Source organism: Zeugodacus cucurbitae, chromosome 3, assembly GCF_028554725.1.
Source record: "Zeugodacus cucurbitae isolate PBARC_wt_2022May chromosome 3, idZeuCucr1.2, whole genome shotgun sequence".
NCBI lineage: Eukaryota > Metazoa > Arthropoda > Insecta > Diptera > Tephritidae > Zeugodacus > Zeugodacus cucurbitae.
This window is the reverse complement of record NC_071668.1, coordinates 25,754,723-25,769,993: the sequence shown is the minus strand read 5'-3', so window position 1 is coordinate 25,769,993 and position 15,271 is coordinate 25,754,723. Positions and strand designations below refer to the sequence as shown.

Here is a 15,271-nt window from a genome sequence, read left to right as displayed (position 1 = left end):
TGTTGTTGTTGCATTGTACGAAAAGTAACAGCGTTGCTACTAGGCAATTCCCCTTTCATTTGAGGTGAAAATAAACTCAGTGCATAATTAAAAAAATAAAAATGAAAAATAAAAGAGAAAATATTAAAAATATAAGATATGAAATTTAACGATAGGAGTAGCGAGTAAATGTTAATGCAGTGCCGATAAAAATATTTAGTAGATATGCACACGCTTGCCAATGCGTAAGAGCGCAGAGACAAAAAACTCAAAACAAGGCAGTAACTACAAACTTAACAATAACAACAACAACGACAACTAGAATTGAGTCATAACAGCGCTTGAACACACACATTTGCATAAATCAATTCAAAAACAGACACACACACATACATACATACGCATGCATAGATATGCACCGCTTGCCTCATCAGTAGTCTTCAATTGTGTAATGGGTGCAAGTGCATGAGCACTTAATGCATCAATGCATACGCAGCGTTGCCATCGTTTGCTATCAGCCAGGATGCCTGCATCAGTTTTGTATTGGTAAACTGGTTTCATTTAATGCCAAACCGATAGCCCGCAGTGCGTACATACCTATGTGTGTATGTGTGGAACTAAAAGCGCACTCAAAAGCACTTGAAGGTTTCCTGAATGATAAGAGACGTTCTTCTTTTATTTCCAATCGCTATTGAATCCTTCCATCGGCGTTATGTGTGGCATGAGTCATTTGCTGCTGCTGCTGCCTTTTGTAGTCATAGAAGTTGAACGTGATATGGTGGCATGTACCACCTTACTTATGCATATGCATACATACAAACACACATACATATATAAATATTCCTTTACATTTGTTCCGATGACTATTAAAGAGTGTATATGATTTTATAATGAAGTAGCGCAGCTTTTACCGCACGAGTTGTAGAATATGGTGAAAAAAGTAAAAACAACTGTTGTTGCTTTTTTAATATAACGAGTAGATTACTAAATACTATAATTATAGTAGTTTAGCAACTAGTTGAGTGCAGCTGTTTATTCTAGAAAGTAGAATTTTTGTACTCTCGCAATATGTTGCACACTCACTCAGTACTCACTTAGATTGGTATACAAGATGGATAATAGATGTGGCGTCGGCCCTTCAGAACTCACTCGACCAATTTCAACCAAATTTGGCACATAATATTTTCATACACCTTGGAGTTATAGCCAGATTTAATGTTTATTGTTCAGACGATATACTATGATAACTTGAAATTATATGTGATTTTTTCATTTCTACTGATTGACATGTCGTATATTGTTTTCTAAAATACTTAAATGATTTAAATATCAGGGATGTCAATTTCCGGCATCATCGATCCACATTTCATGCATCCGATTGGCAGAAGTGTCACTATCTAAATTCATTTCCAAATAAGATCTACTCTCCAACTTTTGGAACAGGTCAGAGTAGAGTTATTTATAGAACGAAGACTGCAAATATACATACGCGCTCACATGTAACAGTATCCAAGCCGGATATGCAACGAAGGCAGTCGAACGGATTTGATTTTACGGATTGAAACCACGCCTACCTTCCATATAATTTAATTTTGAGTTCAATTTGATTCGTTCACTTTGGAACATATATGTAAATAGAGAACCAATGAAGATATCGCAATAAAACTTGATAAAATTATTTGTTGGAGGTGTGACATCGCTCATTTAAAAAACGGACTATAGCTTTTCAATTCCATCTCTATCGCTCATGCATACTTCAGAGCCTGTGGCTAATTTCTTATCGAAAATATCTGTAAACCTCTCAAATACATATATGGGTCAAATTGTGTGTTATATTAAGCGGGTCATCCCATATGATGGTCTCTTTTTAGATTTCTTTCCTCAACCAGCAATAGATAGAGCTTTCAGTTAATTATGATTTATTAACATACATTTGGACAGTATAAATATAAATTGTAAGCTAAATATATTGTGTAGAACATGAGTTACAGTGTTCGGAACACCCCTGACCCGCAAAAATATACTCGCCCTTCATCCACGATTCCGATTTGCTGTGCTTATCGGAAACAAAAATAAAAATAGAAATTGAGAATTTTTGTTCCTTTTAATACATTTTTCCAATTTCATGTCATTCGGTCGAGCCGTTTTTGAGATACGATGGAGGAATGTTTGAAAACACAGTTTTGAGAAACACGCGTTCACAATTTCCAACTGCCAACTGAGCACTTTGTACAACTGCTGTATCTTTAAACCGACTTCATATTTTTATTATCTCGCATCCTAGTAAGGGCCATATTTGGATGCAATTTTGTTGGGAAAGAGGGCGTGGCCCCGCCCATAAATAGTTTTTTTGTATATATCTCGCAAACCAATAAAGCCATATAAACCAAACTTTCTGCACTCGGTTCCCTTACGTAACACCATGAAAATAGTTGAAATCGGATAATAACCACTCCCACCTCCCATGCAAAGGTTAGGTTGAAAATAACTAAAGCAAAGAATGTATAATAATAAGAAGGAACAAATGTTAGCTGTGCTAAAATGTTATTTGACATTAGGGAACATCGAAAAAATTTCGAACACTATAAAGGAACACACCATTCAAAAGGGGAAGCAAGCCAATGTTTACAACTCTATAAGGGAACTATCAATTGTGATCACCACAATATAAAGGAACAGAACAGAAAATGTATGCATCAGAGAAACTACACCACACTATAAGGGAACTACTCTATAGAAATTGCCCACGCATGTGTTCTTTGATATGCGCATAAGGGAAAATTTGAATAATGTGTATTACAAAAAAATAATTATAGGGCAAATAATCAAATAAATAGTAATTAAAATGGAAATAAAATAAAATGCAATAAAAAAAAAAACAAAAAAGTAAAAAAATACATATATATTTTAGAAGTTCATGTAGGATTTGAACCCGCACAAAATATTCGGAGTTGCAAAATGTTGACTAGCTAAGCACACAGCACTAAAGCCAACTTTAAAAATATGGAATTTATTGTGGTATACTTACAATAAAAGCGATATATACTCCTCTACCCAAATTTTCCACCACGACAAAATACACCACATTAATAGAGAGCATGAAAAATATCAATGTCAATATGTATGCAAAAATGCAATGCCCTGGATTGGGTGAAATTGCGCCAAAATAAGAATAGGAGAAATGAGAATGCTGATTTCAATGAGAATGTTGACTTTTTGCATATGCAAAAATCCAATGAAAGAGAGTATGCTTTGGATTGGTGAATTTTTAACGGCTAAAACTGTTGTAATAATTGGAAATGGTTAAAAAGCAATAAATTGGTGTGAAATTGCGCCAAAATAAGAATAGGAGAAAGAAATGAGAATATTGATTTCAATGAGAATGTTGATCTCAATGTATTATATGTATATTCAGTCATGCCACTACTACCCATTTGAATGTATGTACATACATTTATAAAATGGTAGCGAATTAAAAAACATATAATATAGTATAATAGTATAATGCTAATAAATAAATAAAAATTAAAAAATATTTATTTTTGGAGATGTGGGTGGGATTCGAACTTAGGCAAAAGATCGGATCAAGCTACTGTAAGAACAACACCTATAAGACTCCAGCTACGAACGGTGCTTTTCTCACATTCTTTACGTTGGAGTAACATTGAACTGGTATGTGAAAAATTTCTAGTTGGATTATAAGAAGAGGAGGAGGTGAATATCCTCATCCACCGTGGAAGGAGGTGCACCTGTTTGTCATAATTTCTATTGGTAAAAAGGGGTAAATCTGTGAGAATTTTCCAATTGGGAAGTGTGAAATTGTGTCAAAATAGAAAAAAAGAGCGAAAGAGAGAATTGACAAATTTTACATAAAGCATCACTTTTATAAGTTTGTGGCGTGAGACAGATCGTTTCTTTTAGAAAGTAAAAATTTATTTGTGAATTAATTTAAAATTTAAATAAAAAATATTAAAAATGCCGCGAGTTCGGAAGTGTTGTGTGCGCGGGTGCTCCGGTGATAGCACAACTGGCAATTTGTTCATTTGGCCGAAAAATGAACAAATTGCTAAAAAGTGGTTCCAGAATATAATTTTTAAAGATGGAAAGAGATTCTCGCCCACCAACACTTTTATATGTGCAAAACACTTTCAAAGTTATGCACTGGGGGCGAGAAAATTAAAAAGCGGAGCTTTTCCCACCCTACATCTTGGTAAGTCTTATGTACTTATGTACATATGTGAGTGATATTGTCAGTGCTGGACACACAGGCATGCGTGCGTACATGCATGTATGTGTATGTATGTGTGTGTGCCTATCCGTGTTTATACGTTTTGTTTGCTGTTAGGGGTATTCATTTCGTGCAACATTTGGTGTATAATCAAAATGTGGCAATATCACAGTATTTTCTTTTGTTAAAAATATATTATATTATTATTAGTATACTTGTATATGTATATTAGATAAATATGACTACAGTAGTCTTCCGAAATAACGAACACATTAATTGTCAGGCTTGTTCGTTACATCGAATATTTCGTTAATTCGAGTACTCAGAGGTATTTTTATCAATAAAAATGAGTTAAATATCCGTAAATTGAAGTTTAATAATTTTTTTTTAAATGAAAAACCATAACAAAACAATTCAAATCCAATAAATTCTTTCAAATGGACGAATTCTGACACTTATACTTCTATATTTATACATTCTTTGACTAAAGTGCGTTAACTCACTAACGAAAAACGTCAGAAGCACTAAATTTTACGTAAGAAAATGGGCGTGACATCGCCCACTTATGTTTCAAAAACCATATCTCAGGAACTACTCGACGGTTCCCAACCAAGACAACTTCGCATATAACTCAATTTTGAATTCCATCTGATTCCTTCACTTTATAAGACATACAAATATGATCCGTGTCATCACTTGTGAAAAAATTGTCGAAATCGGAATTTAATAATATAATTTTCAATGCCCCGGATATCGAATATGAAGAACTAAGTGCCTAAGGTTAATTTTTCACCCAAAATATAGGTAAATCTTTCAGATATCTTAATTTAATTCAGAGGTAATCTTTTTCTTCTAATAGTGTGTCTCTGTATAAGAAATGGGTAAAATCAGGACATAACTTCCTCTAGTTCTCATATACCTAATTATAGGATTTTCACAAATACGATGGGCTTAATAGCTTATAAATCGGTTAATCTGTGAAATATCTTAGCCAAATTAAGTGAGTTTATAATCTTAGATATAATGAATGTTGGTGTTGAAAATGAGTTTAATCGGTTCAGCAATTACCTCAGCCCTTATATACCATATATGATGATTTTCGTTTTTCTGTTGCACCCAAACTTAGCCTTTTCTTACTTGTTAAAAATCATTTTTCTACTGTATTGTAGGCATGATAAAAATACATTTTCTTTTAAATTTATTATTCTTATATTATATGTACATATCTATTTAGTATATATTAAGCATCAACAAACACGATGATGTTCTTTATGGTAGGTTAAAAAATATGTTTATAAGTGTAGTTTTTTATATAATGCAGAAGTCAGCTGATGACTGGTCAAGGAATTAAAATATTCCGGGAATGGTAGTTGGAAGTCCCAATTGTTTCTACTGAGTCGTAATAAGCTTCACTAGGCACTTAAATATTGTGATCGCTTCCAGAGTCTCGTTAGGTAGCCTGATACCATATCCTTTAGTCACGAGTTACGAGAAAACAAAATACATATATTGTCGAAGTTTGAACCAACGTAGTTCACCGCCTCATTGTGGTTCTCCATTTATTTAATCTTTTGTGATATCATGATAGAAAGCACACTACAAAAACTTTCTGTGAGCATGTGTGTGGTTACTCATTCATTGCTCTTTTGATGCTTAAGTATCTACTACTACTATGTATGACTGCTAAAAGAAGCGATAAAATAGAAAACATTTACAAACTTTGTAGTGTACTAATGAAGCACTTCTTCTATAGCTAACATAAAAATAACCACTACTTAATATTCAAAGAAACTACCGAATTTCGTTATTTATAGTATAGGGAGTGGGTTTTAGAGCTATATAAGTACAATTATTGTTTTCATCATTAGTGAAATTACCGATTGAATATTCGATTTCTTGAATTACCAATGTGATTTACGGAATATGTACCCTAAAACTTTGGAAGACCTGCATTTGAAGACAGTGCTACATGAATTGTTGAATCAAAAAGCTAATTATCAAATACCCGTAGCTCTCAATTTTCAAAAAAACTATAAACCAGTAATGCCCGCAGTAAATTTGAATACTCTCTTCGGGATTATTCGCACACGACAAGGACATGTGTTCTTCTAAGTGTGCCTCAAGACTAAGAAGTTTACCGTTCAAGTATCAGTTTTACTTGGACGGTAAAAAATATAAATATAAGTTTGCTATAAAGACCACAAAATTTGAGAATACGTTTTTACGATTTCTTTTAGCTTTTTCATATTATCTGATTTTACTATGACAACATTTTTGAATGAAAACTCTGTAATAACTTTCATACTGCAAAAAAACCACCCTGTATATATGTACATTTACTCCCGAGCCACCGCACCAAGTGCCTAATCAGCACTCTAAATCAAATGGCCTAGTCGGCAGCGAGCGAATCAACGAAGCATCATAAAAGATAAGTAAATATTGAAAACAGACAAACGGCGCCCACCTAATGACAACTACCAAACAACAAATCAACCGCCGCCTTTGCAAAGCATGTCTGTATGTAGCATATGTGCCGCGTAGATATAAAATTTAAATTATTTGATTGATTGCTAGATTAGGTGTTATAAATCTACTGAAAAAGTCACGTGATCCACTGAACTCGTGGCGGTAATGAACATACGCGAAGGTAACAGTGCTTAAAGAGGCCTTATTTTGGATGACAGAGTTGTCAGAGCGCTTAACGAGTTTTTTTTTTATAACCGACGACAGAAGTGAGGAAGTGTGTGTTTGTATACATATTTCTTTCTGAATCGTTAACTTTTTGACTTTCTTTTATTTTTACGTATAGTTTTTAACATTTAATCGTCAACATTTTACTTATTTTTTAATGAAAATTTTAAAGATAGGTTATACAGCCACAAGTTGAGCGAACTTGGTTCTATTTTCGTCAAAGGCTGCCAACTCCGCAACTTTTATCAAAATTTTGGTAACATTTTCTACCGCTGCAAAAACAACACTTCGTCATCTTTAAAAAAACGCCGGAAACGATCTGTTCGACACCATCCATTGACATCTAACTGATAATATTAACCTAAATATTTCCATTAATATTCGAAATCTAGACTACCATTTCCACTCAAAAAGGTTTACGACATCTGTGACCATAATTTCATAATTTTTTGGTGTCTCAGATCCAAAATCGTATGACTACCAAAACGTCTACTATCCACATATTCCCGAAATATAGCTTTAAAAAGTGTTTCGATGATTGGATTGTTCGTTGGATGAAGTGTATTGCCTCAGAAGGGGCCTATTTTGAAGGGGATATAATAAATTTAGATGATGAATAAGTTGTTTATTTTATTTCAAATTTCCGGGTACTTATTTGAAAGAATGTATGTCTAATTTGTAAATCTCCAATTATTATGAAGAAAGAGTCTCTATTGGTCTTTTTTTTTTATTGCCGACTAGAAAAAAATTCCCATTTCTGTACCACTTGGACCACTAAGAATACCACGCCAAATGTGTGTCGAAACGGGAAACTATTTCACAAACATCCTATCGTGATAGGCTCACAGCGCTTTGTCGTTACTTCAGTGTCTCGGGCATCCATTATGAGGTAAGGAGTTTGCGGCATCACATAGGACTGGCTTTAGCTGTCCAAGTGGAATATCTTGTGGCACAGAAGATCAGCCACTCTAACCTAACCTAACTTAACCTATCACAAACAAGATAGAGAGAGAGACACAACAAGTAAAACCCGAATGGTCTACCGGATAAGTAATGCGCGCGTATACATATACTCGTATTTATTAATGGATTGATCGCGCAACCTCATTGATATTTTTCGCAAATACATCTACCGGAGTCCGAGGTGGGCAATTACACTACTCAACAAATCTGTGAGGTCTTTGGGGGTATTTGAGGTGTATTAATTACGAATTTGAGTTCAAACATTTTCATCACGTACGGATATTTTGTTACAGAGTACATGGTTTTCAAAAATACAAGGTTTTATTTACTATAACGAATTCAAAATAAATTTCTATTTCAACAGTAATATCCCTTTATTGCTGGATTCCATCTGCCTTGGCATCATTGCTCCATTGCTAGGATGTCCAGGTGGAATCTTTCTCCTTGCTCGTCGCTAATCGCACACAAATCTTCGTGAAAGAAGTTTAAATATGAGTGGAGGACGTGTATTTTAAGGGAAAGGCGACATCCCATTTTGAAATAATGCTCGAGTTCTACGTGTTACGAAATTTTGTTTTGGCAACCCAATATTAGTAATACCTGAGACAGACATCTAGTACATATTGTAGTATGCTTCAGAAACCATATGTGTATCACCGGTCCGGTGTTCCGAATTTTGTTTGAAATGGTGTTCCGTACTACAATACGGTTTTAGAAACCATTCAAATTTTGTGGTGTTGTGAAATGCACTACAATGGATCGCATTGAACGCACCGATAGTTTTATTTTAAGATTGCTTGAAGTTATAACTAAGTCAGGATCAATTTTCCTGTCTGTTATTCATAATTATATTTTGCTTGCATTTATTTGTATCAGCTGATGGATGTAAACATAGTACAATACTACATGTATGTCACTATGCTGGTACATGGTTTCTTGAGCTTTCAATGTCGTACACATCGAAGTACGTAAACCCTATGTCTGTCTTAGGCATAAAGTAGTTTTATCATCGATTGTGGCATGAGGTATGACATCTTGAGGATCATTTTAAGGTCTTCCGAAACGCAATTACCTATGATTTGGCAATTTGGGTCTATGGAGCTCAACTATGGGCTCAAGTCAAAGCTGTATTGCCTGCATTCAGCGCTTCCAATAATTATATATAGTATAGTTAATGCTCCTTGATATGTTAGATCTGCGGACCTTCACCGTGATCTTGGTGTGGATTCAGTAGTAAACGAAATAAACAAACTTGCAAAGTCTCACGAAATGAGGCTTAGACAGCATGTAAATGAAGAGGCATCCAGACTCAACGGAACTGCTGAACGAGAAAACCGACTGAAACGTAAGAGGCCTTCATACTTCTTCAAGGCTACTGTAGCAGCAAATGAAATTCTCTAACATTTAGCTTTTAATTGTTTGTTTTTGTAACTTATTATAATTGAATTTTGTTAGTAAATAACCATTGTATACTAGGTACAATTGTAAAAATAATTGTAAAATGGAGCTCGAGAACTTTAGGTTATATAACATTGATGACGAAAACCCATAGTATAGTTATAATTACCCTGATAGGATATCCATGTCAGAAAGGTATATGATTGAAATAAAGAAATACATTATCCACTCTTTACCCTAGCATTACTGTAATTTTAGATTTACATTTCTTCACCTTCTTAACTGAAAATACTTCCTAGAATTATCATCTATACAAGGGTTTGTTACAAAGCTCCAAAATGTGGCTTATACAGATCTTAGCTGCTTGAAAGTCATTGCAAGAACACTCCAACATTTCCCTATATTAAGAGAGAAATTGAATATCAGTAAACAAAATGTGTTCTCTGAAATCAGTAGATAGTAAGGTAGTATGGTATTATAGAGATGTAATCAATATGGCAACCCTAATCAAATGTTCGTCTTGCCAATAGCGAAAGCAGCAGCCAGGAATGTAATCTTTTGGAAAAATCGTTTTGAATTTCAGACTAACATAGGGTAAATATCACAACACATATTAACCACACACACACACACACACTCACTTACACTAGCGATGAAAACATAAACTCTGCGATAAATGTTTATAGATAAACAAATGCAATCATACCAAAATGCGTATTGTATGTCTGTCTGTATGTGTGCGTGTGTAATCATCTATAATATTTATTGTAGTTGTTGTTGTTTTAATTTTATTTGTACATTTGCTGTTTGTTTACCGCACATCGCGATTGTGCAGCAACGTTGCTTGTTGTTTGCCAACGGCGGCAGTAGCTGTAATCATATTTGAAACAGTAACAAACACAAACAAGAGTACAAATAAAGTAATAACTACAACAACAGCAACAAAAACAACAAAAACTACAATAATGCAATAACACATAGACACACAGCAAATAAAGGAAAGGAAAAACCGAGCTACCGCTATCTACGCCAGGATCTTATCGACGGCAACAATCTAAGCGAATGACGGCGCTGCCGGCGTCAACGTCGCTGCTGTCGTTTGTTGCCGTCATTGCCCGCCTGGCTTGCTGATTTCGGGCTGTCGATAACACTTTATGCATACATACGCAAACGCGAGTAAGTGTTCCTGCTGTTGTTGTTGGTGGTGGTTGGTGCGGAGCCGGTGGCATGCAATGTCGTAATGTGCCGCCTGCCTCTGCATTCATGAGTATGAGCTCATTTCATTGCCTTCCGTTCGCCGAGTGTTGCCTTGTTGTTGTTGCAGTGCGCTCGCGTAGGTGTGGGCAAACATTTTAAGCTGTTGTTGTTGTTGTTGCTGTTATATTATATGTATGTAGCGTCGCTTATCGCTCGCTCAGTTACAGTTCGCTTGCAGTTTTTAAAGTTGTGGCATATTTTATTTCACTGCTTATCGCCCAAAGATCAATTTTAATGTTTTTCTTTAGACACACAGCAAAATTACCGAAACAAGCAAGCAAACAAACAGACAGACAGACAAAGGTATATGTATATGATTGTGTTTCAAGGTATACCGACCTTCGTTGAAATAGATAAACACTGGCATACATCAATGTCTGGCATCTAAGTGCAAACAGTAGCGAATTGCTGAGAAAACGCACTCGGGCCGAAGTCACAAATGTCAAAACGTATGCTTTGAAACGTGTGTGAGAACGGAAATAAATGTCGAATCCATCTTCTACAAAATGTTGGTTGGGCAGAAGTGTCATTTAAGGACTCGCCTCAAGTTCTATTTAAAGAAAATTGTAATTACCAAAGATTACTAAAGGTTACCAATTTACTTATTTTAATTATTTTGCAATGCTACTTAAAATCCCCCCAAAATATCGATTTTATGAGAAGTTCAAGGTCGCATCATATTAGTTGTTTAACGTGTTTAGTATTCCAAGATTGAAACCCGCTGTCGACTACACTTTCACCAAGAACTCTCGCTGTACTTCTGTAGTGTCTTACGAAAATTTTAGTGTGGTTCCACTATAGCTCTCTCTCTCTCGTTTTTAGGCTTTGCTCCTCATTCATTATTCGTCAGACACAAGTTTCACTAATCTTAAACCCATAGACGTCTGGTATATTTGAATAAATTAAAGCTTTGCAAATATCGAGTATATTATTCAACAAATTTGACATCGAAAACAGTACATCAATTATAGTGATCTTCCATACCATTTACGATCCAATTTCTATAGTCGTATTTGTGCTTCGAAATAGTCTTCGGACTCGGCATTTAACTCTCCATTGTCGTTAATCTTAATTTCATATAACATTCTCTTGTGATACGGGATTCGAAAATAATCGCTACTAGTCAGATCTAGAGAATACGGTAGATCTGTTTGTAATTTGAAGCCAAATTCATGCATTCTTCACATTGTTTTCCTAAATTTATCATACGGTATATTGACGAGATGAAACGGATATTCCTTTTTCTTCAAATTTTTAATAATTGTTGTTTATTGTTTTCCTTTCGATAGCCGATGAAAACTATTGATTGGACTCCAGAGTGGCATAATATAACCAAATTTCATTAATTTATTACTCAAAAATTCTGGCTTATCATCATTATTATTAATATTTTATACGTCGACTTTGGAGCTGTTAATCCTCTCTTGAAATACTTCCTCAAAAATCTAGAATAAGTTTTATAAACGAGCAAAATTTTATAAATGCCTGGGTAGGTTCGGTTGGGTTAGGTCAAGTGGTAGATCTCCGCAACTGCAGAGAGTCTCACTTATACAGATTCGACTGTCCTTTCTGACACCCGGATACTCCTGACATCTCTAAGGCCTTTATGATTCGACAAAGCGCTGTGACTCTATTATAAAGTTCTTAGGTCGGCTAATGTTGACTCCCGTCACTTACTGAGCTGCTTTAATCCAAGTCTGCCGAATGCGGGACATTGAAGGAGGAAGTGCCTGTATGATTCTTCTCTTCGCCTTCCTCCAAACAGCTTTGGCAATTAGCGTCTGCTTGATCCCTAACTTCACCGCGTGAGTTGCCTATTGGACAATGACCAGTAAGCACTCCAATGATAGCGGAGAGACAAGTCTTACAAAGCGACAGCAGCTGTCTCACTGCGGGCCAAAAAGACCTAAACCATATTAATTACAGTCCATCCGATTTTTGTTTACATATAGAAGCATTTAAAGCAATTGTGAAACTAACCAAGAATATTTGATGATCTTTTGGAACAGCGTGTACTACATATTTAATTAAATAGACTACTATATAAATTAATAGAAGATATCATGATGAAAGAAATAATATCAAATACTTATTTTTTTAAATTTTACTTAACTTAAAAATTACTATTGATACTGGTCAGTTTAGATACAATCCTCATAAAGGGGAGCGTCAAATGAGAACGTCAATAATTTTGGTTAACTAATTGTCGAAACTGTTTGGATGAAGGTCACATTTCTCGGTATAGGAACCTCTTACGGAACGGTCTAACTTTCCCAAGACTAAGGTAGAAACATTTTGGAACTCATACCTTTAGTTTTCCAATGGAATCGGTTTGAAACGAAAGTAGAGGTCACATCAACTTGGTGATAGACTCAAGGTGTGTTTTAATAAAGCTTTAAAAGGTTTCACGTAACACAAAGGGTCTCCATCACAAGGATCCTATCCGATTTAATATCTAATATAAGACCCTTGGGAGTCTGTAAAATTTAGAATGGTATACGTCATTTTAAAATTAGTAGTATTTTTCTTTAAAACTTCGACCATATATATGACGAAACTAATTGGGTCCGCTTAATTGCCTATAAGCCGAATAACTCCTCTATTCTGTCGCTACTGATCTCCTCGCGGTCTCAAACTAATATGTTTATTATAAAGGCTGTTTCAAATTGAATAAGCCACAACAATGTACATACTCGTGTACTCTCCAGTTACATTTCTCAACGCAAATTGATAACAGTTTAATCTCACAATGCAGATCAAGCGATAAGTGCCGAACAAGAAATGAAACAGAAACCGTTTGAAATGTGTGTACGTGTACAAAGTCCATTGCCATTTCAGGCACAATGAGCACGAATCCGCCCCTGTAGCAAGGCAGCGACGTACGGCTTATCAATGTGAAACAGATACGAGCAGAGGATGATGTGTTTATCGCAAAAGCGGTGAAGCGACCGACACCCACCAGCAAAGGCCGGGGCATATCAGGCCGCCGTCAGCAAACGTAAGGCCCTGTGGCAAGTTGATAGTGAGCTTAGCAATTAAACAGCAATACACATGCAATATATAGATATACATATATATATGTATAGAATAGAAAGTCGGTGTGTGTGTGTGCTGTTGTTGTATGATAAATGGTGATAGTGCGTACGCAGAACAACCCTAAAATGAAAATTTCCCAATGAATCTAATTAAAAGTCAACAATGTATGACAACAACAACGTGTATTGTTGTTGCTTTGGTGCTGTGAAAAAGTTCGTAAATATGTAAATGTAACCCGTGATTGTTGTTGTTGTAACCCTATGGTGTTAATAATTTCGGCATTACTTCTAGTTGACAGCCGCTGCTGCTGGTGGCGGTGGTGGTGGAGGTGTTGGCCAACAATGATGGATTGTACAAAAGCTGAGCAGGCGCATGCGCAACACAGAACAGCTGATTGCTGAGCAAATACAAATACAAGCAGGTGAGGAAGACAAATATTTAGCAGAGATTGTACTCAAATAGAGAGCGAGAGTAAATTCAGAGAGCAACTGAGTAAAACAACAAATCAACTCAAGTGCAAATGAGTGCTTGCCGTGGCAAGTGTATTAGTTTGAGTGTGTGTCTGTGTGTGAGATGCGACCGCCAAGATACCGATGTTATTATTATAATGCCAAGAAAATGCAAACAGCGATAAGCGTTTACGTTGTGGCGGACAACAGCGAACGCAGAGCAACATTAAAATTGATCAGAGAAATTTGATAAGCGACTCCAGCTAGTAAGCAAAGCAAAAGCCAAATAAACCATACTAAGCAGGCTAGCGCGAGCATTTATTGCAGGATATGTACAGACGGCGGAACGTTAATGTGTGTGTGTGTTAGCCGCCGCCACTGGGGGGCTAGAGGAAGTGCCAAAGCGGCAATGAGCGCGCACTATCTTACCGCTCACGCGTACCTCGCTCACCGCTCACCGCACTGCTGTCACAACTCACTTGCTGCCCACAGTCAAGACGGTTGATTTGTTTGTTTTGTTTTTGGCTCACAAGCAAGTCAGCCGGCTGGCTGGCTGATCGACCGTCCGACACAGCCAGCAGATAGATAGATAAACATCCGTCTACGGTGGCGGCAGCAGCAACAGCCGCAACACTATCAGCAGCACAAACACACACATACATATATGCATGAAGCTGACTGTCCGCTAGCCAAGTGTTGTGACTCGCTCATCGTCCGTCGTCGGTTGTACGCTCATTGCCTCATAGCAGCGCTCGCTTTCGGTTTGACTGGTTGCTTGCTTGGTTTGTTGGTCGGTCGGTTGTGGCATTGTGTAGCGTCAGATACAGATACAATTATATGAAACGCCTTATCGCCGCACAATAATCAGAATTCCATTAGCTGTAGACGCGCTATCGCACAAAAGCATCGCTCATCGTCTCAACTTGCCACAGACATACAGCCAAAATACATCCAAACATATATCGCTATATATATGTATATAGTACAAGTACAAATCTACAGCTACAAAGTACACAAAACAAAACTCATTTCGACTGTGTGCTGTGTTTTGTTTTTATTTTATTTGTATTTTGCTTCAATTCGGTCTGGTTATGGTTTTTCGCTTGGGTCACAGTTCGACACAAAATGTTGCGATTGGCATTGGATGTAGTGACGATTCATTCTTATTATTAGTATGCAACATCATCATACTTACATAAATACATATCTACATTAATATCTTTGCTCATTCATCGCTGGCCAAATAATGTGTAATGCACTGTGTGTTGAT

General features: G+C 36.1%; 1 protein-coding gene across 3 annotated transcripts in view; it reads left to right on the top strand.

Annotated features, from left to right (window-relative positions):
- LOC105214748 (zinc finger protein ush) overlaps positions 1-15,271 on the top strand; it is a 185,630-nt gene that overhangs the window by 120,088 nt on the left and 50,271 nt on the right. The window contains exon 1 of one of the 3 annotated variants that reach the window (XM_029041974.2): positions 2,898-4,189. The exons of the other annotated variants lie outside the window; for them this stretch is intronic. Coding sequence (XP_028897807.2) covers positions 3,955-4,189 — 235 coding nt within the window. The 5' untranslated portion in view covers positions 2,898-3,954. Of the gene's footprint in view, positions 1-2,897; positions 4,190-15,271 lie in introns of those variants that run through there. 3 annotated transcript variants of the gene reach the window in all.